The 27,716-nt window shown below is 47.1% G+C and overlaps 1 protein-coding gene across 6 annotated transcripts in view; it reads left to right on the top strand.

Moving 5' to 3' along the window:
* Positions 1–24,954, top strand: part of TACC1 (transforming acidic coiled-coil containing protein 1) — a 151,183-nt gene extending 126,229 nt beyond the window's left edge. For 3 of the 6 annotated variants that reach the window (XM_073324733.2, XM_073324731.2, XM_073324729.2), the window contains exons 4-13: positions 4,272–4,332; positions 5,057–5,264; positions 11,356–11,411; positions 15,219–15,347; positions 16,455–16,531; positions 17,346–17,389; positions 18,003–18,163; positions 19,198–19,304; positions 20,303–20,423; positions 21,427–24,954. In XM_073324733.2, the coding sequence (XP_073180834.1) occupies positions 4,272–4,332; positions 5,057–5,264; positions 11,356–11,411; positions 15,219–15,347; positions 16,455–16,531; positions 17,346–17,389; positions 18,003–18,163; positions 19,198–19,304; positions 20,303–20,423; positions 21,427–21,495 (1,033 nt within the window). In that variant the 3' untranslated portion in view covers positions 21,496–24,954. The remainder of the gene's footprint in view (positions 1–4,271; positions 4,333–5,056; positions 5,265–11,355; positions 11,412–15,218; positions 15,348–16,454; positions 16,532–17,345; positions 17,390–18,002; positions 18,164–19,197; positions 19,305–20,302; positions 20,424–21,426) is intronic. The other 3 variants (XM_073324734.2, XM_073324732.2, XM_073324730.2) reach the window with 3 other exon arrangements.
* Positions 24,955–27,716: the final 2,762 nt, after the last annotated feature.

The raw sequence follows: 27,716 nt of genomic DNA, 5'->3' as shown, positions 1-27,716 counted from the left end.
TTTTCCACAGTATGCATCCGATGAAGTGAGCTGTAGCTCACGAAAGCTTATGCTCAAATAAATTGGTTAGTCTCTAAGGTGCCACAAGTCCTCCTGTTCTTTTTGCAGATACAGACTACTCTGTCTAGTCTACTACTAGTCTACTACTTAGTCTACTACTACAGGCTGCTACTCTGAAACGTTTCTTTTTCATAACTTCCTGTGGTCATGTCTTTAGGGCTTGGGGAGGGTTTACCTGGCTCAGTGCAAATCTCCTGCACAATAAAATAAATAAAAATCAATTGCAAAGAATAGCATCCTTCAACAAGGGAAGTATTAGCATTATTTATTAACTATTACTGGCCCTATCCAGTGATGGGCAAGGAGAAGGTAAAACGCCTTTCTCTAGGCAGTGTGGAGACTGAACACTCAGTGCAGAGATTAAAGTTAATGATTTGTACTGCAGTACCACCCAGAGCCCAGCCAAGATCAGGGCTCTGTTCTGTTATCTGCTGCACAGACACATGGTAAGAGACAATCCCTGCCTCCGAGATTTTACCATCTAAATAGACGGGACAGTCAAAGGGTAACAGGAGAAACAGAAAACAGAAGTAACGTAAAGTCTTACAGCAGGTCAGTGGCAGAGCCGGGGATAAGACCCAGGTTTTCTGCCTGCCAGTCCAGTGCCTTGTCTCGTTATCTTAGGGTTAGGTTAGAACATCAGGCAGCCTGTTCAGGACCTGGCCATGATGAATGACACCCCACACCGTCAGCGGGACGTGCCCTGAAAAGTCTGAGCTAGCTAGCTGGCATTTGGGCCCGGGCTTGCTGCGAGTGGGGAGAGAATCCTGCCTTTGTTGGACTCAAACATTGACGGCACAAAACCATTCTTCTGGTTAATTCTGCTGAGTGACTGGTCAGGGGGCAGCTGTCTGCACGCCTAGTTTACAGCTCTCACCTTGGGGCAACACCTTTTTGATTGTCTACCTATTTTAACTGAGCCCCAAAAGCCTGGTTAGGGTAGCCTAGGGCAGCCAGTTAGACTTAAATATGCTGGGGTATTGTCCCTCACCTGGCTAAGCCTCATCTGGACCCATCACAAACCCTTACAATAGTAAACCAGCGTGTGCCACCCCGGCAAGCATCAGCCCCCTACTGTAACAAACCGGTGCGCTCAGCCTGCATGTGAGATCAGCCTGACCATAACAAACTCGTCATGTACGCTGCAGCACTCTGCATGAGCACCCCGGCCACAACAGACCAGTGAAATATTGTGTGTTCTTGTAGGAAAGTATTTTCCCCCTTGCTGTGTTTTCCCTTGTGTTGTCTCTGTGGAAGTGCGGCACTTTTCCCTGTGCTTTCCTGTAGTAAGGAAGAGAGCAACAGAGATCGCACAACACCAGATTTCTAGGGTCCTTTTACTTTCCTGGAACAGGGGGACTCATCTTACTCGTGACTGTCTAACATCCGCCATCACCCACTCCGAAGAGCAGCAGTGGAGATAGGATTCATGTACATTATGCTAGTAGATTTAGGGAAATTCAGAACTAGCTGGAACGGGAGACTTAGTTTATTTACATTATGTCACCCCTTTTATGCCTTTATTGTCTGCGTAGTTCTCAGTTGGGGATGCCAGCACAGAAAGGGTCAGTTACAGTATGTACAATACTGGACAGTGTTCAACAAAACTGAATGCAAGCGTTGGCATTTGCCTTCAGACTGAAAACTGACCAGCCGTTCTGTACTATTGGTGTTTTGTTTAGTTTTTCAATCAGGATTATGAACTAGGGATCTTCCTATTGTACACATATTTAGGAATCCATTTACCAGGCATTTTCCTGAGCTGAATACAACCTTCTTTGCTTTAGTTTGAGTCCTAAGTACTGGCACTCAATACACTATAGAAAGAGGGTATTTCATGACCTGCATTCCCTAGTTTGTGTAGTCCCATATCCCCGTTGAGTCTGGCAGCCTCAGGGTTTGCTGACTTAAAGCCCTGGAGGTTACAGAAGCAGGTCACTTTATATTCATGCTCCAGGATTAGAAGAACAACAGAAGAGCACAAATGTGTCTAGCAGAGAGAAGCAAAACTCAGCTGGCTAGTGGGATGTGTGTAAGCAAGCTGCGGCTGAGAGCAGCTTAGCCTGGTTCTTCTCCTTCCCCTGCAGCTTGTGGATAGCGAACCAGGGGATAGGGTACTCTGATCAGACTGGCTACCAGATGGTATGAGAACCCTCTCCCCAGCAGGTCGCATGGTGGCCCACTTCTGCACCTAAGGAGAGAGCAATCTGCCAAGCCCCACTGGACCTGAGATTCAACTGCTTGCGTTCGAATCTTACGGAGAAGAGTGAAGTTGAGTGGGGTTTTGAGGCAGACACAGGTGTGAATGGTAGCCTCCAGATCAGGTTCCGCCACAGACACAGCGTATAACAGATTTCATTGTGCGCTGTAGGAGCACGAGCGACCCCTGCATGGAGCGTGTGCATGTGGGCAGAGGCACAAAAACAGAACAGAGCAATTTGAGAGTGAACTGAGGGGAGGAGAAGGGGATGATTATGGAGTAGGGCCTCAGTGCAAATCTTTTCATACTTCACCATTGCAGAATTGCTGGTAAGGAGCATTGAGAAAGCTGGAGGCAGTGAGCCTTCCTATAAATGTCTGTAATGGACCCTCACAAGATCTGTCTTTAAGCTCAGCAACTGTTTGTCCTCTGGAGAACCAAAAACCAAGGGCTGGAACAACAGGTTGCTAACTGAGGCAGTGAGGTGGTGGTGAACCATTACTCCCCGCCAGGATGGTGAACCATGACTTCCTGTGCTGTGTGAGAGAGATGAATGCACTTGTGCATGTTATCCTGCTGCAAGGCAGGTGCCTCCATTTCCTCTTGTGCCCCAGAGACTCCTGCCTCCACTTCCCTTGGGGCATGCTCCAGTTCCATGGGACATGGCCAGTCTGTTTTGCCAAATGCCAGAATGAGGATAGTGCCTCTCAGATCCTGCATGTTTGACTGTGCAGTTCAGAAAGCCCGTGGTATTTTCTGCTGGATCTGGCTCTGGATCAGTGCTGTCTGCTAAATTTGTTTAACACATTGGTTGAAATGAATCAGCATGGAGTCCAAAGAAAAACAGACCCTTAACCCAAGCAAAGCTCAGTGCAGGGCCTAAAGCAAGGATACAACCTGGTGGGAAAGTGAAGCCACACTCGCTGAATGTGGATTTTAATGTAGATTGGGCAGAATGCAGCTACCCAGCTCCTCAATGGGCTGACAATTGGGAACACGCACCACCCCACGCACCACCCCATGGTGTGGTCTCTCCACTGGTTCCTGGTCTGCTTCCAGAGTTAATTCAAGGCCTTGGCCATCAGTGTGTTAAGACCCAGATACGGATATAACCACATCTCCATCCAGGAGTTACTATGGATAGTGCAGCTTGCAAAACCCAGAACTAAATGCCCGAGAGCTGGAGATGAAGCATTTCTCATTTGAGGGGATCCATATCTGGAATGAGCCACAAGAAGAGCTCAGAGTCACCCTGAGCTTAGCCTTTAGGGCATGCTGCAGCGCCCTCCTCTTTGAGACATCGTTTTCACCGTCGCTGGATAGATAATTAAAATACAAAGGAACGAAATGATTCTGCCTTTCAAACCAAGCAGAGTGTACTGCAACGAGGGAAAGGAGAAGAGCAGAAGACCCCCATAAAGTCTGTTCGGGCCTGGCTATGCAGATCTGACTTGCCTAGAAAAGGCATGGATACTGTGGAGATGAGAGCCATGCGGAGCCGCAAGGTAGATAGAACAGAGTAACACATGGCTTCAGAAGATGTGCTCTGGTGCTTGTGGAGGGTCTCTTTGTTGAAACTGTTCATCCTGCCAGAAGGCCAACGTGTATGTTAAACCCCTGGATAATATCTCCAGATAAAGCTTTAGAGATTCAGGGCAATGACCTAGTAAGAGAAACCTTGCTTACCAAGCTCATTGTTGTTTGTAATCCTCTCCATCAGCAGGCGAGAGCTGACTGGAGATGCTTCCTCTGGGCTTTACCTTTGCGGAGGAATAAATATTCTGAAGAACACAACGGTTGGTTGGTTTGGGTTGTTTTTTTGTTTTGTTTTTAGAACTTGCTTTGCCATAATATTTTCCTAATAAGTGCTTGGACCTGTCCAATCAGCAGAGTGCAATGCTGCCCTTCATTTGCTTCAGCCTATCTCTGCACATGCTTCTCCTTCCACCTGTCCTCCTCCTGATGAGAACAGCAAAGCCGGGACTGAATCTGTCTCTCTTTCTTGTTGCAGGAGTGGCTGCAAGGTGAAGAAATATGAGATGCAATCCCTGGTCCTGGATGTTTGCACTCAGGTACATTTAAGCAAATGGCACTCACCTGTGTTCTTCAGAGGCCAGCAGGCGCTTGTGTGTGGGAAGTGAGCATGTTGAGAAGGAGGAGGATTTGCAGTCCTGATTTGGGGTTGTCTTTCCTGTTACTGGTCTGATGTAGGGGGGACATAATCATGAGAAGAGCTTGGGGGGGGGCTTAGCGTTAAACTGATATTTATTTACCTGTAACACCCCAGAACCAGCCAGCAGACATCCCTGAGAACACTAGTTTGTACTACATCCCCCTTCTCCGATGAAAATCTCTCTCAACATCCCCAAATCCTGGCTTCTGGGAGGAGGTGAACAACATGAGGAGGAGCTGGAAGAATCCACGATGGAGATGTTTTATGTGCAACTATCCAATAATCCTTCCCCTCCCTGCCCTGCTAAGTTTTTCGGCCAATAAATGAAATCATGGACTCTACATTTCTGTGTCGGAACTGGGGCAATGCCTTGAAAGTGTCCCTTGTCCATTTCTGGGGCAGTGGTGAGGTGCCAGGTTTTGTGATCACACCGTTTAATGGATTTTGTCCATTCCTCTCTGCCATGTGTTTCTGTCTTCCAAAACCTTCCTGAGATGCCGATAGGAGCGGCTTGCCCACTTGACGAGTTTTCTGTTGTTTTCCGTTGGCTGTTCTGATGACGTATTTGTCTGATCCCTATGGATTAGTTTAGCCCTGCTGAATTGCCTGCCTTGATCCCACAGGATGAAGGAGCACTGATCTCAAAAATCCCAGACGTTGCAAATTGTGATGGTCACGCTACTGACGAAGAGAAGCTGGCATCTACATCCTCCAGTCAGAAACCATCCGGGCCAGAGGTGAAAGGTGAGCCAGAAGACGACCTGGAGTACTTTGAATGTTCCAATGTTCCCGTGTCTACCATAAATCATGCGTTTTCATCCTCAGAAGCAGGTATGGAAGCATATCTCTATTTCTCTCTCTCTCTCTAAATCTATAGACATACAGCATGTACACTCAGAAATGTACATGCTGGTTTTGTACAATGTACTTGGGCCGGTTTTGTTCAATATCTTCATAAATGATCTGGAGGATGGTGTGGATTGCACTCTCAGCAAATTTGTGGATGATACTAAACTGGGAGGAGTGGTAAATATGCTGGAGGGCAGGGATAGGATACAGAGGGACCTAGACAAATTGGAGGATTGGGCCAAAAGAAATCTGATGAGGTTCAATAAGGATAAGTGCAGGGTCCTGCACTTAGGACGGAAGAACCCAATGCACAGCTACAGACTAGGGACCAAATGGCTAGGCAGCAGTTCTGTGGAAAAGGACCTAGGGGTGACAGTGGACGAGAAGCTGGATATGAGTCAGCAGTGTGCCCTTGTTGCCAAGAAGACCAATGGCATTTTGGGATGTATAAGTAGGGGCATAGCGAGCAGATCGAGGGACGTGATTGTCCCCCTCTGTTCAACATTGGTGAGGCCTCATCTGGAGTACTGTGTCCAGTTTTGGGCCCCACACTACAAGAAGGATGTGGATAAATTGGAGAGAGTCCAGCGAAGGGCAACAAAAATGATTCGGGGTCTGGAACACATGACTTATGAGGAGAGGCTGAGGGAACTGGGATTGTTTAGTCTGCAGAAGAGAAGAATGAGGGGGGATTTGATAGCTGCTTTCAACTACCTGAGAGGTGGTTCCAGAGAGGATGGTTCCAGACTATTCTCAGTGGTAGAAGAGGACAGGACAAGGAGTAATGGTTTCAAGTTGCAGTGGGGGAGGTTTAGGTTGGCTATTAGGAAAAACTTTTTCACTAGGAGGGTGGTGAAATACTGGAATGCGTTACCTAGGGAGGTGGTAGAATCTCCTTCCTTAGAAGTTTTTAAGGTCAGGCTTGACAAAGCCCTGGCTGGGATGATTTAATTGGGGATTGGTCCTGCTTTGAGCAGGGGGTTGGACTAGATGACCTCCTGAGGTCCCTTCCAACCCTGATATTCTATGAAATCCAAGTGACCTCAAAATAACCTCTAACAGCAAACAGAGCCATTTGAGCAGCAGCATCCCACATCTTATTTACATTAATTGGGCAGGAAGCTACAGTATGTTCTAGTTAAAGGCTCAAATTGCTCATCTGTATTATTTACATTATGAAAAATCAGTGATTGTAGGTTGTTTTTATGTAGGCCCTTTTTATTTTAGTGCTATATAGAAGCTGATGGCATTACATTAGAAAGTTCATCTCCATCGCCACTGACTGAAACTGGCTCAGACAGTGGATGTGCAGAATAAATCCAGGATCACAAACAGTCCCCTCTCCCATGATGCTGGTTCTGCTGGTGCCTTGCTGCTTCTGCAAATTCCCTGTCTAAGCCATGAGTCTGTTTTGTCACATGAATCCAATGCGGTGAAGTGGGACCAGCCTTTTGTCAAGCTGCAAACCGGCTTGTGCTCTTTCAGAACAATCAAATGTGAATCAAAAATCAGTTCCTATGTGTGCTTTTCTGCTTTTTGACACCTGCCCAGCGTGAGTGTGGGGAGACTGAGAGTCGGTAACTTGTGGACTGATATTTAGTAATGGTAATTAGAAGAAGCGTGAGCAACTTTGTGTTCAAAGCATTATTCAAATGTTAACTAGTCCTCACACAGCCCAATAAGATAGGTAGTCCCTCAAGGTATTCTCTTCATTTTACGGGTGAGGACACTGAGACACAGACTGGTTAAGCTGACTTGCCTAAGGTCACACATTAATTTGGGTTAGACTAGAACTTGGATGTGCCTAGATTTTAGTTCCAGGACCTGTCTACTAGATCATGTAGATCTGTATATTAAAGAATCATATAAATGAAAACTGTTCTGGATACGTGCCTGTAAGGACATTTGGATTTGCTAAGCAAGGTCTGTAGAAACAGTCGTGGCGGTATTTTGTCTTCTATTGAATTTGCAGCTCCAGCCAATCCATTCTGAAATCATTAAAAGTCAGCAAGGGTGATGTTAAATCAATGTCAAAGTTGCAGGTGAGAATGGCAAAAACTGCCACACTGAAAATTTACAGCCATCTCCTGGCCAGTTTTGTTTCTTACACATTAATCATTTCTCCTGAAATGTGAGAAAAAGCTGTAATAGTCTCTGTGGGCATATTTCCTGGAAGAGAGAATTCTTACTTCTCTCTACACGGGTGGTCACCGTTGATAATTAACTGAGCCACGAGTTATTGAGTATTCCAGGGAAATAAAGGTTTCGTGGGATAAGGAGAAAAGCTTTTATTTCACACATTTGTTCTTGTAGACTCGCAGGGCCTGATTCCCCAGCGCCTTGCTCCTTGGGTAGCCATGTGTCACAGTGCAAAACTTACACCTTTCCCATCATTCTGATTTCGTTGCATTCTGCACTCACTTTCCATTGAGGGAAGAGATTGGCCACGGTGCAGGGCAATGCAGAATCAGGCCTACTGGAAATCTAGACAATAAAAAATAACAATAGACCAAGTGGAGAAAATGAACCAGAATTTGTAGCAGTGGAGAGTGGGCTCTTTACTTCCTGCTTTCCGTCGTCCTTGTATTCTGATGGTACATTTGCTTTTGCCTTATTAGTGAGTGAAGAGCCAGTCACATTCACAGAGCACCAAAGTGTAATTTAGGAACATAGGGCTCGTAATTTATATACTGCAGTCCTTTAGAGTTGCAGGATATACTCAGACATCAGTTACTGGAGGAGACAGCTTTTGTCTACTCTCCTCTGCTGCTGGTGAGAATAGAAAGGGACACATGAACCACTCTGTTGACAGATCATCAGCCCCAGTTGGTGTGAGGCTTATATTTGTGTTATTCAGAGTGGGGGGAACAGCTGTTGCTTGTCACCACCTGCAATATCAACAGCCTTTCATCCCAAATGATCCCTCCACTTTACAAACACTATATACATGTGAGCCATTTTAACCATCACTGAAATGCAGACACCTCTGAGGTGGAACACAGCACCAGTAATTAACCCAATGGAATGAATTTACCAAGGGTTGTGGTGGATTCTCTATCACTGGCATTTCTAAATCAAGATTGGACGTTTTCCTAAAAGATCTGCTTTAGTTAGGAATGAATTCAGGGCCATCCTATGGCCTGTGTTATACAGGAATTCAGATTGGAGGGGCACAGTGGTCTTTTCTGGCTGCAGAATCTATTAACCTGTTTGGTAGCACGTAGGGAGTGAAGGATCTTGCACCCAGTCAGTGTTCAGCCTCACGTTTGTTGCTGATGGTTGTGCAAATCCAGATTGTGGAGACGGAGAGCGGGGGAAAGCTGCAAGAGGATCCTGTACACACGCCACACTGAGTGTAGTTCTGGAAAGGTCAGGGGCTGTGGTCAAAACTGCTCAGAAGCAGCACCCTGGGGGACTGAAATTGCCCTTCCACCTCTTGGCGTGTGATGGTGCCTCCAAGTGGCAATAGCAGCAGGGGAGAATATGGGGGACGAAGGCATGGTGGGCACCTCCCTCCCTCCTCCAGGAAACCGCCCAGCATTGCTACTGTAAGTGGTGATGGAGAAAAGGGGCCATCAGGGCAGCGTCTTGTCAAGCACAAAGGTGGGGAAAAACCCGGCCCTTAAATGCTTATTCGGACAGAGCTGGCTCTGAGGCCAAAGCACAGTGAGGGGACGTGTGCCTTGGGGCATGCGAAGCCAGAGGAAACCTGTGAACACACACCAGAGGAAAAATTTGGTCAAGGCTGGTCCTGACTCCCAACTGCTCTATTTCTTTTTCAAATGTCCTACAGTCTCCCTACATTTACCAACAATATGATGTAGATGGGGGTGAATTCGAAACTTGGGAGGTTCACTGAAAATGACTTGTCCCTGTCCAGGGTCAGGAGCCAGCAGCCGAGGAGAGTGGTGTGAATGGCACCTGTCAAGGATAAAGGCACGTTGCGGCATGGCCACAAAAGTGTGTGTGTGGGGGGGGGGAGTTGTTCCCCTCTTTGCTCTGAGTGCAACAGAAGGGAAGCCCTGCAGGGTGGGTAACACTGAATCAGCAAGCCCACCGCTTTCCTGCCACTCTTGTTCTTGGGTGCCCCTGTTGGGAGCGGGCCAGTGATTTTCGTTTGGAGGGGAAGAGTCCTCACTCCCTTGATTGCACTTATGTGGATCTCTTTATCCCCACCCCCATCGAGCAGATGGACACCAGCCCTGTACAGAGATGCCAAGGGCTGGCTGTGCTTAAGAGTGAGGGTCAAGGCCAAAGAGTGACACTTTCCAGGACGTGTGCTAGGTCATTGCTTAAGACAGGGATTCTCGTCTTTGGTCCTTGGTGACATCCAATAGTCCAGGTGTTTAATCCAACCAGCACTTAATAGTTTGTTTTAAAATGTACACTGCTTAATATTGCATAGGAAAGGCTTCATTGTCCTAATTCACACTAAAGGCTAGGGTGCGTGAGAATTCTATTTGCCGTGCAAACCAGTGGATTTTAATCAAAACAACTGTTTGCTGGGTGGAACAAAAACCTGGATGGTTGGAGAGCAAACTGAATTTGCTCAATGCAGTTTAAATTTGGAACTGTACTTTGCAGAACCCACAAACTTTTGATCAATTCCTACTCGTTTTTTGGGCAAACTCCTATTTTTTCGACCGTCCACTATTCACACACGCAACCCCGCACCCTTCCCCCCACCTAGCCTCCTCTGTCTTCTCGCACACATATCGCACAAGGGCCTGTAGTCTCCATGGTTACCACAGTACACAAGCTTGGGAAGTGTCTTTCCAAGCTTATTGTTGTCTCTTGCAGTGCCTGAGTAAAAATATTTTAAATCTCTATATATTTACTTAAAACGAGTGAGAGAAGCTTAGGATCGTGTGTGAGAGTGAGTGAGCACGCTAGGGAGTAAGTCTCATACCCAAAGAGTGAGATTTGCACCACCTTGCCTCCTGAAGGACCTCTCTCCAGACTGGCCTGCAAAGGATGTTGAATGAGTGAAGCAGTTCATCCCTTCTAAGCTCCATCACGTGATGGGTTTCGCCTTAACTCTGATCTCCTTTGTGCCCGTCCATTACTCCTGTCTTGTGCCATGGGCTGGAGCAAAACCTCTGTGCCTGACCCAGAGCTCTCAGGGTGGGCAGTTGCTAGCAATGCGGCATGTCATCTTATCCTGTAGGGACTATTAATTCTAATAATATGTTAGAACAATCCGTGACAAGAACCGGTTGGATAAACACCTGCCAGGATAGATAACACTTGGTCCTGCCTCAGTGCAGGGGACTGGACTAGATGACCTATCGAGCTCCCTTCCAGCCCTACATCTCTGTGATTCTCTGTTATGTTGATCTGACACTTCCCAAGCCAAAGGATCCCAAAGAACACCCCAAAGTTTACAAAGTACATGGATAATGACTGTGATTGTAGACACTCAAGTAAATCCTGTTAGAAAACAGGAAAAGTTCGAGATCTCATCTTCATGTGTATTTGTACAGCACCTAGCGCAGCTTATCTAGGGAGTTGTATGGCCCCCTCACCACAGTATCTGAGTGCCTCCTGGTCATTAATGGCTTGTATCCCCACAGCACGAATGCAGTAGGGAGGTATCATTCATCCCCATTGTACGAATGGGGAACTGAGGCACAGGATAGATTGGTTTGTCCAAGGTGAGGAGCTGGATTTGGGTCTCCTGAGTCTCATTCCTGCTGTGAGCTGTGATCCTCCCTGGGGCCCCTATTCAATATCAGTATGGTTTGGCACCTGTACCTACACAGAGCTGCTGCTTTGTCTTCCCCATACTTTGCCAGCTCTTTTGGAAAGCAGGTGCTGGTAACTCCTCCTTTGCTGCTGCCAGGGTCCCCCTGGGCAGGCATTTCCCTGTGTGTGAGGAAAACAGACAGACCATATGCTGACCCAAAATAAAACTGTCCATCCGTGTAAGGACAGGAACCCCGCAGAGCCTGGGATCCTGAGCCTCGGGGACTGGAAGAGATGGCCTTAAACTCTTCTATTCCAGCAAATCTCTGGGCTGGGGTGACAGTCATGCTCTCAAGGCAGCTGTAACACCTTGTGCCCTGTGTTTTAGGGTTCGAAAAAGAAACATCCAAACAGAAGGAGAAGGATGGGCCCAGCAGCACCCTGGTAAGTGCAGCTTCACCTTTACTCTGACCTCCCGTGGCTTCTCCTGTGCCAGTGACCCCCCATGAAACACTGTGATTCCCTACGGGTCTGATTCTTCAGCCCTTACTCACATTCCTTGACTTGAGCAGGGCTGTTTGCATGAGTAAGAAGTGCTCTTTGTGAGTATGAGCTGGGCCTCTGCCAGCATATTGAGACACTTGCATACACAGTGAAAAGTGGGAGACTATGCTGAATATACTAAGTGATCACCCCAAATCCCTGCTCTCTGACTGCTAATATCCCACATTCCTTGATACAGGCCTGAATCCTTCAGGGCACTGCAGAAATGGCCATGTGGCCTCTGGATCAGCCTCACAGTGGTGAGAAGTCTTTCTGAAAGCACCTCAGGAGAAGCTGCTTTGGGAGCTAATGTATTTAAAATTGTGAACTGGGGATTTAACCAATCCTGATTTCACAGCAGCCCCTGAAGTGCACTCTAGAGAGAGGCCTTCCTTCTGTGCTTGCGGCCTGAAGCCTTGTCCAGGCAGGCGGATGGGATGATGCTGGAATAGGAAGGTAGGCGAGGACAGGCAGGGGCACGCGAACAGTAGGCAGAGGGGATGGTACTTTGTACACCCAGGAATCCCGACAGGTGGGAGTGTGAGCCACACATGGTCAGGACTGAGCGATGAACAAGTGGATGTTCATGGTCCCCGGAGTCAGATGAGCAGTGGAGACATATGCAGGTGCTGTCGGAGCATTTTTAAGATGCCCAGATATGAAGCTTTACAACTGGAATGAAGTGGAAGGGAAGTCGGGGGACCAGACCAGTGACAAGGGAGAGTCTTGTCCCCATCACGTGGAAGCCTGTGTTGAAGAGCAGGCAATGCAGCCCGACAGCCGCAGTAACTCTCCGCAGGGACAGACGGTGGCTGTGAGGTGCTGGCAGTGACAGCTGCTGTGTTTGCCTGCGGACCGTCTCTGTGTCCTTACCAGCTGCCTTCCCCTTGCCATGTGCCCGGGGAGATTGGCAGGTGGTATCACGCTCTTGTGGACTCTCTCAGACCGGCAGTGTAATCCCCTTGCAACATGAATTGAATTCATGTTGCAAGAGGCTCTTTTAAAAGCTGGTGGGAAGCTGCCAGACATGCCCCTCAACGCACAGATAGTCTGCTGTCCTGATGGGCTGCATGCATGACCCCCTCTTGCATGCACGACCCCCTCTGTGCTGCATGCATGGCTCCCTCTGCTGGGCGATGCATGGAGCTGACGTGGTCTTGAGCCTTGGACTGGCCTGTAGCGTGCCGCAGCAGCGTCTGCCCCTGGGGCTGCCGGGGATGGGAGAAGAGAGGAAAAGTGAGCAAAAGAAAACACAGACGGGTGGAGCGAATAAAAATCCTGTGCCTCTCTGGAACCAGTCACAGTGAATAGCGACGGGGAAGTGAGCTCTCTCGCCCTATCGAAAAGGGCCCCAAACTCTGCTTCTGGAAGCCAGCTCGATTGCTCCCTCCCTACAGCCAGGATGGTGTCCGCCGAAATGGGGAGGCTGTCACACAGCCCTGGTGAGACGGAGAGCACTGCTGCTGATGATGAAACGCCGTGTCCTCCCGTCAGTCGCTCTGTGTCCTGCTCTTTTAGCCTCGTGCCCAGCAGCACTGTTGGGAGCCTGGCAGCAGTGTCGGAGCGGTGACCGGCGTGCAGATAAAATCCCTTCCCTACTGCAGCAGAGCTGTGGGCAAGGGGACGTGCTACGCCAGCTCAGCTCCACGCAGCTGGGACAGCTCAGAGAGGAAGGTGGCAGGCAGACGACAATGAGATTAACGCCAGCTTTAACAACCCTAAGCCTCCCAAGGACGTTAGTAAAGCAAAGCAAGGGGAAGGTACTTGCTTTCTGTGGGGATTCCCAGCTCAGGTCTCCAGAGCCCTGCGGCCGTTCTAAGGGTTCAGTGGAATGCGCACTAGTCGATACAGGGAGGCTCTGGGGTGGACATGGGCATGCAGGGCTCGGGGGGGCGGGGTTCGGCCACACGAGAGGGAGACCCTCCGCTCAGCCAGACAAGTCACGGTCCGTGTCCAGGGCAGCTTGTTTCTTCCTTGGAACTGGGAGGTTGGCAGGAAGGGGAGCAGCTGATTCTGGGATGGGAGAACATGGGGGATTGTTACTTGCTGAGTGCTCAGGAGCGTGTGCCCTAGTGTTGGGTGTCCGTGGGGAGTCTCCAAGCTACACCGAGAGCTGTTACTCCCAGGGAGCTCGTCTGCTGGTGCGCTGCATGGGCCTGGGCAGGGGTGGCGTTAAAGAGAGATTTTCCACCTGCACCGGCTTGCGGTCTAAGAGCATTTGTGCTGAGAGCAGCCGCCGCTCCCATTCCGGTGCTGTATTCACTCACCTGCCACTGTGCTGCACGATAAGAACTTTCACCCTCACAAACCAAGCGAGATTCTGCGTCTGGCTTGGTACTGAAAACCACTAGAACTTACTGCTCAGAGAAAGGGTGCTTTTCATTTACAAAATGCTGCACAAATCTTGACTAGCTCCTCAGTATAACGCTTCTCTGTTTATGGCCTGTGGCCAAGCAGCTAACTGGGAAGCGAGTGTAGCTAGGATTAGTGGCAGAAAATTAAGAAAAGGACATTTTAGGAGACTAGATGGAAGTTCTCTCTGGCAAGAGAGACTTTTGGTTTTCATGGCGTGTGTCCCGGATGAGGCTGCTTTGAGTAGTTGGTCAGAGAATATGCAGCAAGCGTTCCAGAGAACACAGACTGTAACGGCCCTACCCAATGACCTCCTGGTCTAAGGAAGCATGTTAAATACCCCGCTGGCCAGAGGGAAGGGGAAGGTGATCTGTGCCTGATCAGGGAGGCAATGATTGGACCCTGTCTGCACGGGGTGTCAGCTAGATGGCTGCTCTGCGGAGACAGACAATCGACACTGCTCCCTGCATGAAGGCTGTCTGACCCTAGAACCACTTGTGAAGCCCAGCAAAATAACCCAGGCTGAGCAAACGTCTATACAACTGCTGCTGGCTGTAGCGAATCCTGCATTAAATGGGAGGTGACTGGCACAGGATACGCTGTCCCCTGCAGGCCCTGACATAGGCTGCTGCAATTAACAACACTTAGCAAAGCTCACATGCCTGGAGCTGTTTTAAATGGGTAGCAGCACAGGGCATGTAGCAAAGGGATCGTGATGGTATTGTGGGATCTGACTCTGGCAGCATCTTCATTAGAAACTGTCTGATATAGGCCCTGGGAAATGGGCTTTCTGTCCTTTCTACGTTTGGTTTTAATGTAGCATCCTATTCAGGACTCAAAGTTTATTGGATTTATAACGGGTGGTAGCTTAGAGACAGAGGCCAGGCTGACCTGGAAGGGACTCAAACCTTTGCCCGTCAGGTGCATTAGGAAGAGACTTCCCTTGGGGCCCGTTTTCCTTTCACCGTGCACACATCCTGTGAGCTCCTGCTCCTCCTAGAGCATGCATCCAGAGGAGGACACCACCTCACTCTCCCATGGAAGCTGCATTTTCAAGTGACTTTGGAGGGAACCACACATCCAGCCTCAACAGAGGGTGGAACTGGCTCAATAGACAATGAGACCTGAAGGGGACTGGGCGTCACCGGAGTGATAGGGCTTGTACCCAGACCAGACACTGCACTGTTTCCTTCCCACAATGGAGACGGGCCTCTGAATTTTCAATGTACAAATACAGGATGGGTGGGCGCCTGGAGGAAGGACTTGAGAATGTGGAGACATACCCCAAATACAGGCAGCTGGGCAGAAAAGCTGCAGATCGAATGTATCATTGAGCGGTAATTCTTGTCACCGCAGGGCGATTCTGGACAGTGCTCAAAGGACAAAGCCATGACGACCAGAGCGAGTGGAAGTGAAAGTCCTCTGGAAAGCGTTTGCCTCAGTGAATCTGACAAAACAGCCGTGCTCACTTTAATAAGAGAGGAGGTAATGGTGACTCAGCACTGTCAGGGCTGGTGCCTGCTCAGGGCAGTAAAATGTGTACACCCGGAGCAGGAATTCATCTCAGTCCGTGTTTGTGAAGCAGCCAGCACCAGGAGGCCCTGATCTCCACTGGGGCCTCTAGGGACTGCGACATACTAATAATATAACCTCTGCTGCCCCACGTGCACCGCATCACAGGTGTATCCAGGATGTGGGAGCTAGCCTCCCAGAGAGGCAGAGATGCTGCAGGGTGACATTCTCAGTGGACACGGTGCGACAGGGGATGGATAATTCATAGGTTTTTAGAGTTTAAGGCTAGAAGGGAACAGTAGATCTAGTCTGACCTCCTGTATAGCACAGGCCATTACAATTTCACCCCATTACCCTGTATTGAGCCCAGAATCTTGTGTCTGGCTAAAGCACACCTTCCAGAAAGGCATCCAGTCTGGATTTTAAAGCATCAAGTGCTGGAGAATCTTTGTAGTTTGTAATCTTTCTGTTCCTCTTGGGTCCCCTCCCACTGTTTGGCCAGCAATTCTCCTAGCATGCGGAAGGTGCCTGCAAAGAAGATAGCAGCAGATCCCCACCATTCTCACATTTCCATCGTCTTGTGGCAAAAGCGAGACTCCAAAAAGGGAGAGTTTTATAGCCATGAATTTACCTAAGATCTGCACAGGTTCCTTACATAAAACACCCCCGGCTGAGCACCTGTGTTGATATGCGGTGGCAGGCTTTGGGGCAATCATCTCCTCATGCCTCAAGTTTGCCACTTAAAATTATTTTTCAAGTGACATAAGCATGTAATTTTCAGCAGAAATGCTTCATAAACGTTTGCAATTAGAGGCTCTGAATGTTTTGAGCCAGCAGTGGAATCTAGATTAAATCTTTGCCCATTGCTGGTAATCTTCTAAAGAGCTTTCTTCAGCTAATATCAAAATGTTAGGGGTTTGCATTGCTAGTGATTGGATTTAATGTCTCTGACTCTATGGCATTCCCAGTTCACAGTCTGAAGCTGAGCTTAGGTTGTAGGGCTCCACATCCCGGAAGACAGCCCATGAATGCCTGGGGGTAGAGAGTTAGAGTTTGCATTTTGTTTCCTTTACAATGCAGATAATCACTAAGGAGATCGAAGCAAATGAATGGAAGAAAAAATATGAAGAGAGCCGACAAGAAGTCTTGGAAATGAGGTAAAAATCTGCAGCAGGTCTGAGCAATTAGGTGTTCACCCCCATGTTATCCTCTAGCATTTCCACACAGAGCTACAGATCAAATCACGCCTGACTCTTGGGGGACTTTCCCTGCAGCCACTGGGGTATATTGAAGCAAAGCTGTTGATTTTGGGGTGCTGAATTGCTTGGTACTGAAATGCTGCTCATGCTTCTCTTCTTTTGTAACTCTTGTGGTTTAGTTAGCTTTGGTGGTAATAAGATAACATGGATAGCCATGCTCAGGATGGAACATGTTACAAGCCATGAGCTCATCATGCTCAGACTGTAACAAGTCTGTCATTTTCTTTGCAGCAAGAGTAAAATCCTATTAACTGTGCATGTCTGAGAGCCCAGGGGAAGGCCAGGTCAGCTGGGTGGAAGCTGAAGGCAGATATTACTGGAGAAGAGAGGAGGTGATTGAGAGGAATCAGAACTATAATCTAGACTGTGACTACACATACAGGTTTCAGAGTAACAGCTGTGTTAGTCTGTATTCGCAAAAAGAAAAGGAGTACTTGTGGCACCTTAGAGACTAACCAATTTATTTGACCATAAGCTTTCGTGAGCTACAGCTCATTTCATCGGATGCATACTGGGGAAAGTACATACATACAGTTTCAGACTGTGCACACAGGCTGCCTCTGGAACTGACTGGTGTCATTTTGTTTCCCAAAGCCTTAAGAAGTGTGCTTGGCAACAGCGTACCAGCTTCTGTTTGCCAGCAACAGAGCTTCACAGATAAAAACAAAACCCCAGACTGTATGTAAATGTCTCCTGTCCCCTTTCGTTCTAGGAAAATCGTGGCTGAATATGAAAAGACCATTGCCCAGATGATAGGTAAGGTCTCTCTGGGTGGCAGCCGTCACTAGCGTAAGGAAGTTGGTGGCCTCGGGATGGCTTGTGGGATGCTGATCACAGTAACAACACAGAGAAAAATGTACCCAGTTTCATCAGCTTCCCCTAGTTCAGTGCCCATCTGCTGTTACAACCAGGACTGGCCTCCATAAGGAGCGTGCAGCAGAATCCCTTATTCCCACTCCACCACCTGCCCTGACCAGCTTCACTCCGTCCTGACAAATGACCGTGAGGTTTTCTAAGTGGGAGGTTCCACGTGTTCCCATAGCCCTGAGGTTCCTCTCCATTAGACACCCCCCCCACCCGCCCCGGCTTTGCACCGCGACGATGTATGGTCCAGCCAAGGTAGGCTGACAGACGCTCCCCTGGAAGAGCCATCAGCAACATCCCAAGTTGGCCAGTGAGGATCGCTACAGTAATGCCAGCTGTGCTTTCATCCCTGCTTGCTCCTGAGAGTCCCTCCCACTTGGAACCCAAGCCAGGGCTGTCACGTGGCAATTTGGAGCAATGACCCCCCGCGGGGCCTTGGCTGCAACAGTCTCCATTTCAGAAAAGGAGAGTTTTGATGTAAATATAATTTACTTCTAATTCACAGAAGATGAACAGAGGACAAACATGGCCTCCCAGAAGAGTCTTCAGCAGCTCACAATGGAAAAGGAACAGGCCCTGGCGGACCTGAACTCTGTAGAAAGGTCCCTGTCGGATCTGTTTCGGAGATACGAGAACCTGAAGGGCATTCTGGAAGGATTTAAGAAGGTCCTTTACTCTCTTGGTCTTTCCTCTTCCTTGTTGTACCTCCTGTGCTGCCTGTGTGATGTCCTGTCCGATGGTTTCTGGTTAAGGGGTTATAGAAGCACACAGGATATTACTGTTTCTTGTCCAATACTGCTCTGGTCGTCTTATGTCCCCAACGCCTCTTTGAATCAATGCTCCTCGGTAGAGTTGGGCAAATAACAGATTTCTCAATACACTGGCAAGGCAAAGATTTCTTGTGGGGCGGGGGCGGGAGAGGACGGAATTGTTTTGGGTCAAATGGAAAATGAAATTTTTTGAAATTTTCAGCAAATCAGAAAGTAACAAAAATTCATTTCGGGTTGACCAGAATGTTTTGGTTTGATACGGAGCATTTTTTATAATAAAATTAAAGGACATTTCTAAGCTAAAAGTCATTTCAAATAAAAACACCAAGATGGTTTATTTTTAAAATGTTGAAACTAAATGTTTTAATTTTTTTCATTTGAAACAATCTGGCAAAATGGACACAAATTTGCAAATTGTTTTAATGTCACCAAATCTTCATTTTTCACCAAAAACAAGTCAAAAAATTGCCCAGCTCTACTCCTTGCCCTCAGTTGAAGGATGTTTCTGGTGCTCCTGTTTATATGTCAACATTGTGATGAATAAGCAGGGTACCTGTCTTGGCTGTAAATGTCACAGGAAGCCAGTGATAAGAGCTGCTGGAGCTGATCGCAGCAGGGAGCCTGTTCCTCTTTATAGATTTTACAGTCACATTCTCCCTGTACTCTGTGAACAATAGACATCAGAAGTAGCAGAGGGATCCAAGCAAAGGGCTGGAGCAAAGGCAAGGCATTATAAAAACACTGGGTCTGACTCCTGTTTACATTATCAGAGTAAAAGGTCATAGCATAAATGAGCAATCTGTCAGAAGAATAAAAAATACTTCCAAGTTGTGAACCTCAATTTCCATCTGGGTGTCAGTTTTGTAGTTGTGACATGCTCAACTCCGCTTCAAATTAGTCACCATTGTTTTTGCAATTTTTATCTTCCAGAATGAAGAAGCTCTGAAAAAATGTGCTCAGGATTACTTAGCCCGGGTCAAACAGGAAGAGCAGCGGTATCAAGCCCTGAAAATCCATGCAGAAGAAAAATTAGACAAGTAAGAATCCCAGATGTGGGCTCTGGAGAATGAAGACTGAGTCTGGAACTTTGGGAGACACAAGAATGAGTTTTAATTTCAGTCTTTCAGCCAGGTTTAGAAATAAAAAATTAGATTCAGACCAGAATCTTTGAAAGGATCTGTAACCTTGAGAAGGGTCCTGCTCATTGTTTAGAGGAATTTGAACTCCTGCAGGCTAAAGCAATCTGCATAACAGAGTTTGCAAATCTACCTTTCTTATCATTTGTGTTTTTATAGTGAGGAGGCCTGGATGATACTGCACTCTTATAATATTGGAGATTGTGAGTTAAGAATGGTCCTAAAGCAGCCAGTTATTTACAATATTATTGGCAATTATTTTGATGAGATATCCTTACTACTTAAAGTGTTATCACGGGGCAGCACATGCTGACTGGCTTTCCTAAAGTCCAGAGGCAGAGAATATCAGGGACACTGGGGCCTCTTGGTCTTAAAGCGGGAAGGCAGAGAACCCCTACCCATCACTCAGGGCTTGGCTACATGAGAAAATAGCACTGGTTTGACTTAAGGTGTGAATTTAAACAGATGTAGTTAAACCAGTCAAACCCCTGTGTCGACAGTCTGATTTTGGTATAAGGAGCTTATTTTGGTTCATCTTAAACCTGTTGCAGTTGACTTAAGCTACCCCAAGAAAAGTTGATCTGAAACTGAAAGCAGTGTGTCCACACAGGGGTTTGCCCCATCTTAAATAAACCAGTTTAAAAGCCAATTTAAGTTAAACCATTGCAACTTCCCCATGTAGACACAGCCTCAGAATCTATTGCTCATAAGCATGGAGGAGAACTGGAGCCAGCCCAGCAACTGCAGCTGTTACTGGCTGCTTTAATAGGTGACTTTATCCTTTGCTCTGTTAGGTGTTTAGATAACTGCACGCTGTGGTACTGTGTCATGTTACTCTGTGGGGCTGTGGCCAATGCGATAAATATTCGCACTCTCTCTCTCTCTCAACCCCAATGCAGAGCCAATGAAGAAATTGCTCAGGTACGCACAAAAGCAAAAGCTGAGAGTGCAGCTCTCCATGCTGGGCTACGCAAAGAGCAGATGAAGGTGGAATCACTGGAGAGAGCCCTCCAACAGAAGGTAAAGGCCCTTCGGGCACCGCCCCCGTTGTTGGTTTAGCTATTGATTTCAGTGGAAACAGTTGCCATTAAAGTGTCTCCTGCTGATCTTGGGATCATTCCTCAGATCACAGGTGGCGTGAGAGAGAAGGTCTTAGAAAATCTAGCCCGGAGCCAGGCAGAGTGAGGAGGGGAGGAATATAAATTCTGTTCTTTAAATCTCTGCCTGTTATCCACTTACCATCACACTGAACTATTGCTGTGGCTATGGGGAACAGCTGCATTTCAGCTGCACTGTCCACTTGGGGACATGAAATCCAGACGATAAATGATAACCGGGGTGTCTCCATGCGGCTGTTAAACCCCCATGCACCATAGAGTGTGTGTCCCAGCTGATACTCGCCTTGAGCTGTATCAGGACTGTGCTCCTAGACAGGGGCCTGGGTCACCTGAGCTTGTGGGCAGTTAGAGCCGGAGAGCGATAGTTTGTGATTAGGATCCCCCAGCATCAGCCTAAACAGCAGATCCTGCAGGACTATCTTGGAATGCGGATTCCCGGCATCGTTCTAGGGAGCAGATCTCCTGGGGATCAGCGCGGATAGTGAATCTCTTTTTCTACATGCTTCTCTGCCGTTCACTCAGCTGGCACATGCCAGAGTGCCTGCATACTACAAGGATAGCTGCTTTAGAAATGCAGTGGATGGCGTTACAGAGGGATTAGTAGCCATAATCCTGTTTGCAGAAGTGAATGCCCTGATCTACAATGCCAACTGCAGAGCAGTCTCATTGGCCCCAGCACGCCACGCGATAGCATCCCAGGCCCTGCAGAGAGTCAGCAGTAGAAGCAGATTGGCTCTGCCTCCCTTTCCCCCCTCCCCCCGAGGGGCCGTGCCTTCCCTTTTATGATGATGATGATTTATTTGTATTACTGGTGGGAAAAGGGGCAGGAATTGATCACTCACTGGTTACACGTGGCCATCGGGGAACTTCAGCTCTTCATCTCCATGTGACCGTTTGTCTTTCAGAACCAAGAAATTGAAGAGTTGACCAAGATCTGTGACGAGCTGATTGCAAAGATGGGAAAGACTGACTGAGCCTCGCCACCCTTTGTCCAACACTCTGCACTTGGCTGTTTTTTTTGTAACGTTGAGTACCTTGCCTTATTCTCCAGGAATAATCTCCCCTGAGCAGAGAAAAGCACATGCACACAGCTTCCTGCCCCACTTGGCAGCAGGATCCCATCACCCCAGAGGCAAAGTGTCCCAAAGGGTTCTAGTCTGATCGTTTCAAAGGGTTTGCAGCCCCAGGTTTTTAGGGCTCAGCTCAGTTTCATCCCACACACACACCCTGGCGTCCACAGCATGTGGTTTTGATTAATTGGTTAATCCTACAGGTGAAATGGTTTGCCTGAAAGTGGTTTGATTAATTTCTGATATGCTGGTCCAAGTGTATATTCATGTAACATGTCATAGCAAGTCCTGATCCCATGACCTGCCAGCAGCTGGGGAGGGAAGCCCAAGTGTCTCTCTGGGTATGTCTACACTGCAATCTGAGGTGTGATTGCCCTTCAGGTAGACATACCTGCGCTAGCATGGGTAAAAATAGCAATGTAGATGCAGCAGCATGGGCTTCAGCAATGCACGTAGGTACCCTGGTGTGCTTGTACTGCCGTATCTACATCGTTATCTTTAGCCATGTCAGCCTGAGCTGCAGTCACGCCTCAGATTGCAGTTCAGAGGTACCCTTGGTCAGTGCACTTTATTGTCCTTGCACTAGGGCTTTCTGTTCTCTCTCTTCAGCCTTGGTAGGTCCTTCCTCACAGCTGCACACCTGGATCTTCCGTCCAGACAGGTGTGCGTGCATATTTGGTAACATACTTCATACAGCTCCTCTTGGGGTTGTACCACTTCCCCGTGCTGCCCTCTAGCACCATCATTTCCTGATATTTATTATTAGTATTTTAATAGTAATTCAAAATATGCAAAGCAAAACTCTTTGCTATTGGTTCAAAATGCTGCTGTGAGATTAGAGGAGTGACCTCTCCCTTTGGGGACTGCAGAAGAAAGGGAGCAGGCCCTAATTTATGCATATGGTGAATATCCTAAAATCCTTTTCTCCAAGTCAATACAGAATGCCATTTAAAACGATGCAAAATGCTCTGGACCGTGTCTTGCTCTGAGAAATGCCTTTGCAGTTTTTCGAATACTAAAAGAATCAGAAACTAGTACAAGCAAAGTCAGCTGCAAACAGCTATTAAATAAACTCGCAGGTCCAAATGGGCAGGAAACCGAATCATACTAGCTATGCAAGCAAACCACTCAGTGGAACTGTAGTGTGCATTTTCCCTTTATTTGCACCAATGCAGAATTGCTGAAGCACCTTTCATACTGCAGTAGAGACCCAGAAGTTCTGCAGGGTGACATATATTTAACTGTATGTAGATTGTTTTTGTACCTTACTTGAATACTGTTGCATGAGCCAACATTAGCAATGAGTTTTACCTGTTTGCGCATTGGCAGTGCTTTCCCACCCTGCAGAGTTGCAGCTGGTCTCATCCATGTGGTATTCACTGGGGTGCAGTACCCCCAGCCTGACAGCAGTGATGCTCACAAGCTGTATGAACTGCTCTGTCCGTACTAATTTCTCTTGGTCAGGGAATTATGCTTTGGAACCATTTGTCTGAGGTTTTGTGCAAACCAGTCCTGACCTTCAGACACCACTCCAGAACAAACCATGGGCTGTGCTAGACAACAGGTGTGGGGCCAGTGGGTCCTATTTTAAAGTCCTGGGTGGATAGTGGTGAAGTATCAAACCAGGGAAGGATTTGCTGTTTTGGAGCTGAGCCCTCGCTAGTGGCAGATATAAAAGTTTAGCAATCCTTTTGGCTGCTACCATTTCATAACAAAATCAAACCATTCTATTTTCTGGTTCCTAACATGGAGCATGCAGAGCACACGTCTTTCTGTATGAGCCATAGTTCTAAAATATACTTTATGAAATGTATTCTGTATAGAGATCATTATTATACATTTAACAAGACCAAGATGGTGACAACCTGCCCCTAGTACATGACGAGCTAATGGGAACAGTCTAGCATGCCCCCTTTTAAAGTAGTGTCCTTCTGTGCACTGGAGAAGGTCCCTCCGAAATTAGCCCAGGGGTAGTTCCCTTGGTGGGATATGGACCCCCAGCTTTTTTGCGAATATTGAGCTCTCTGTGGTGGCAGGAAGGGAAACCCCCCGTTCCTGTGCTGTTCCCCCATGTGCAGTAGTTACACAGCTCTCAAGCATGTTGGTAGGAAAGCTTGGGTCAGATAATCTTCAGAGGGAGATGGGTCACCTCTGTCCAGGCAGTACGTGAGCCAACCACAAAGGAGAGCATGCGGCCATGACGCTCCTCTTCCTGTCAACCTCAGTGATCAGGTTACACCAGAGGTAGCCAAATCCGGATGGCCGGATGCTTTAGAACGGATGCCAGAATCTTTTAATTTATTTATTATCATTATTATTGTTATTTTTAAAAATATTTTCTCTGGAGTCTAGACCTTGACTATACCTTAACCAAGAAATTTTGGACCTTGACAAAAAATAATTGATTGTCCCTAAGTTATACCATAGTTTAGGTGTGGCCAGACTGAAGTAGGACCATTCTCTTTAGCTCACTCGTTTCCAGGTTAGCCCTTTCCAGAACGCACCTAAATCGTGTTGTGATTCTTGAATAATAATACATCTTTCTTGGCAGGTGGTAGCTAGATGTTACTACAAGTGGATGATGGCAAATAGATGAATGAAGGGTGAGCCCCCAAAGGTTCTGTTTAGGAAAAAAGTCAAACATTGAGATGCAGCTCTGAACCTCTGGGGTCTGCAGATTTGAGAGCAACCATTCTGGGAGGAGCTCGGCATCTCCACTTCCAGCCCCAGCAGGGATGGGTAAAAAGTAGAGGAAAAAAAGTTGTGTGGGGAAGGAGAGTTATCAGGTATTTTTCAGGTCCCAAAATAAGTTATTCGTTAATTTGGGTTAGTTTTGAGTTGGGCGCTAATTTCAGGTTGTTTTTTATTTTATCAGGATCCATTTAACTCTCCCCTAGTAACAATGGGCAAAATTCCAGCACAAGATCCATGCTCCACTCATGTCGCACATTAGGATTGTGGTGAGACTTGAGTAGTACTGAGTGGGCTAGTCCTCTGCACAGGTGTGAATTTCACCCAACGTGCTCAAAATGTTGAGTTTTCAGTAAAGCCGTTCATAGACATGGTTATAAAAGAGTAGCCAGGATCCTGGGCTGAGCTGCTTTCTGCAAACAGTGTCCGTGTTGTAGCAGAGTTTAGATCAGTGGTTCCCAAACTAGGGCCGCTGCTTGTTCACGGAAAGCCTCTGGCGGGCCGGGCCGGTTTGTTTACCTGCCGCGTCCACAGGTTCAGCCGATCGCAGCTCCCAGTGGCCGCAGTTTGCTGTTCTCAGCCAATGGGAGCTGCAGGAAGCGGTGTGGGCTGAGGGACATGCTGGCCGCCCTTCCCGCAGCCCCCATTGGCCTGGAGCAGCAAACCGTAGCCAGTGGGAGCTGCGATCGGCCGAACCTGCCGACGCGGCAGGTAAACAAACGGGTCCGGCCCTCCAGGGGCTTTCCCTGAACAAGCGGCGCCCCTAGTTTGGGAACCACTGGTTTAGATAGTAACCAAATGGCATTGAAAACCTGCCTGGCAGCTCCAGAACCAAATCTGAGGTTTTGTAAAACATTATTCTACTACCCAATTAGAAAAGCCTAAGAATAAACAAGAGATTGCCACAGAACTGAGAAGAGCTTTCTTAATAAAGCATGTTTAATAAAAACCCCTTTTATGTTTGAGTTACAGCACAGATTCTCCTCATCCCCAAAAAAATCCACATAAAAAAATTTAAATTATGTCCATTAGTGCACTCTTCCTTTGTTATGAATAGTCGTTTGATGTGATCTCTGCCCTCAGATATGATGCCCCATACTATGCCACTCATGTTCACTCCCACCTGTGTTAAGAGAAGCAAAAAGCAGGAAAGGTTTGCTTATTGAGGGCTAAAGTCTGGAGATGCAGCACATTAGGGCTCAGGGAGACTGATTCCTCAAATTGTAGCATGTTTGGAGGGAGCTGTCTCTCTGTGAGGTTTTGCTCCGTTGCTCTGAGATGATGCGTCCTTGCAGAGAGGTTTTATTAAACTCCAGAGAACACCACTCCATAAAATACAGTCATGAGTCTCAGTATCTCTATAGAACTGTAGCTTGCAAATTACAAAGTAAATCTTTAACAAACCTCCTGCTCATCCAAAGGTAAGAGAGCTGAAATGCAAGACAGTTCTGCAGAGAGCTCCTCCTCCCCATCAGTAGTAATCTGAGTTGAGAGCATTTTCCCATTTGTATCTGTTCCCCAGAGTCCAGTGATTGCACTTTCACTGTGTCTATCATCTGAGTGTTGTTCCATTTCTGTGCCTCTCAGCATGCCCTTAGAATTTGGGCAAATGAGATTCCTAAGGAATGATTTATTAACTATAATATGGTTATAGTTACATATATAATGGTTATAGTTATATATAATGGAAGATGTATGGAACTTTAAATCAGTGAGACTGTTTTATCTTGTATGCTGCTTTATAGTGTCCAGACCCAGAAGCAAAGCTTTGGTCTAGACTGGCTCATCATCTGAAGACCCTTCTATTCAGGTCTGCAAAGATGCCGCTCCATCTTTTGCCGTTCAGCAGCATTTGCAGGAAGATCTGAAAGTTGCTGCTGTTCTCTGTACAGGGAGATAATGGCAATACTCGAGCTTTGCTGAGTAATTTTTACAAGTGTCTTGTGAACACAAAACTCCTTCCCTGATGAACAAGCCAAGATGTATCGCTAATACCCGGAAACTTGCAAATGGCCATGCACCAAGTTCAAAGCATGATCTCTCTCTTTTTTCCAGTAGAATTGCACCATCCCTTTTAACTGTCAAAGTTGCCTGCCTGTAAAATTATTAATGTTGCCATCTACAAGTGTACATTTGCAATAGATCTCTTGTCTGCAGTAAAGTGCCAATTAATGACCATCCTGACTGCAAATCTGTTTCCACTGCATCCCTCGTGCAGTCTCTTCCCTCCCAGAGGCAGGAAGAAGAACTCTTTGCGTTGACTACTATCAGGATTGCTTTGTACAGTGTATGTAACTGCCATCTGCATAAATTTTATATGTACAATAATTTCCCTTTTATATGTCAGGTAAATATTTGTAAGAGTTATACTCACACAAATGAGATTATAATAATGATTACTAATATATTTTTTCCATGTTTCATTGCCTGAATAAAAACTGTATTTACCATTCTAGGATGCTTTTCCTGTATCAGAAATCATGTTTATTGTATGTGTATTGAGGACCTGATTCTGACCTCATTTACACAGGGTTAGGTGTCACTCCATTGATTTCAATGCAGTTACTCCTGATTTAGACCAGTGCAAGTGTGATCAAAATCAAATCCTGAGACTGGCTTTTATGGACTATAAAATGCACCCAAAATTAATTTAAAAATTGATTAATTTCCAGTGCCCTTAGGTCACGTGCTTTATAGTTTCATAGTAATTTGAGGGGATGTTCCCCTTATTTTGTGGGTTCACATGGTGGCATAGACTTTGGGCGGGTGGGCTGGCTGCAGAAGGGTGAATAGAGAGTTGTCGTACATCAGGAGACAGGATTCAGTTGTAATCCCAGCTCTGACGCCGATTCCCTTGATGGACTTAGATAAATCACTTAACCTCTCCTCTTTAGCTTCTCCATCTGTAAAAAGGCAGGTGTTTCCCAGGCTGACCGCGGGGCCGTGAAGGACAAGGAAGCATTGCACAATGTAAATGCTCAGTGTTAATATTCATCACTGATAACCCTCAGGCTGGGGGAGTTTCAAAGTAAATGGAGGTGGGGGATTTGGGAATGGGAGACCTGTGTCCAGCCTGAGCTGCAGCAAATGGGAGGAGGTGGGTTCCTTTTTTAGCACCGTAGATCGAGCTTTACCAGCGTTTTAAAAACCCACTGCAACGTCGGTGTTTTCCAGAAGCTGAGAAGCATTCTGTATGCAAAAACGAGTGGAACATTGTACCGTGCCCCACCAGGTTGCTTCCATGCTGTATTTCCAGCAGCTCAGTTCACCTTGCCAGGACACAGCTCTCTAAGGGAAGAAGAACATTTCAGTAGTGTGTACAATTGCTGAACTGCCCAAAGCCCTGCCATTCTGAGTCCTGTACCCCCGTCTCCCCCATCTGAGAAACAACTGGATCCTTTGCATTAGACTTCCCCAGATTGGAAACAAGCCTG

The sequence above is a fragment of the Lepidochelys kempii genome, chromosome 26 (genome assembly GCF_965140285.1).
Source record: "Lepidochelys kempii isolate rLepKem1 chromosome 26, rLepKem1.hap1, whole genome shotgun sequence".
In the NCBI taxonomy this organism is placed as follows: Eukaryota; Metazoa; Chordata; order Testudines; family Cheloniidae; genus Lepidochelys; species Lepidochelys kempii.
The sequence above is the reverse complement of the archived record's forward strand: the minus strand, read 5'-3'. Positions and strand labels throughout refer to the sequence as shown.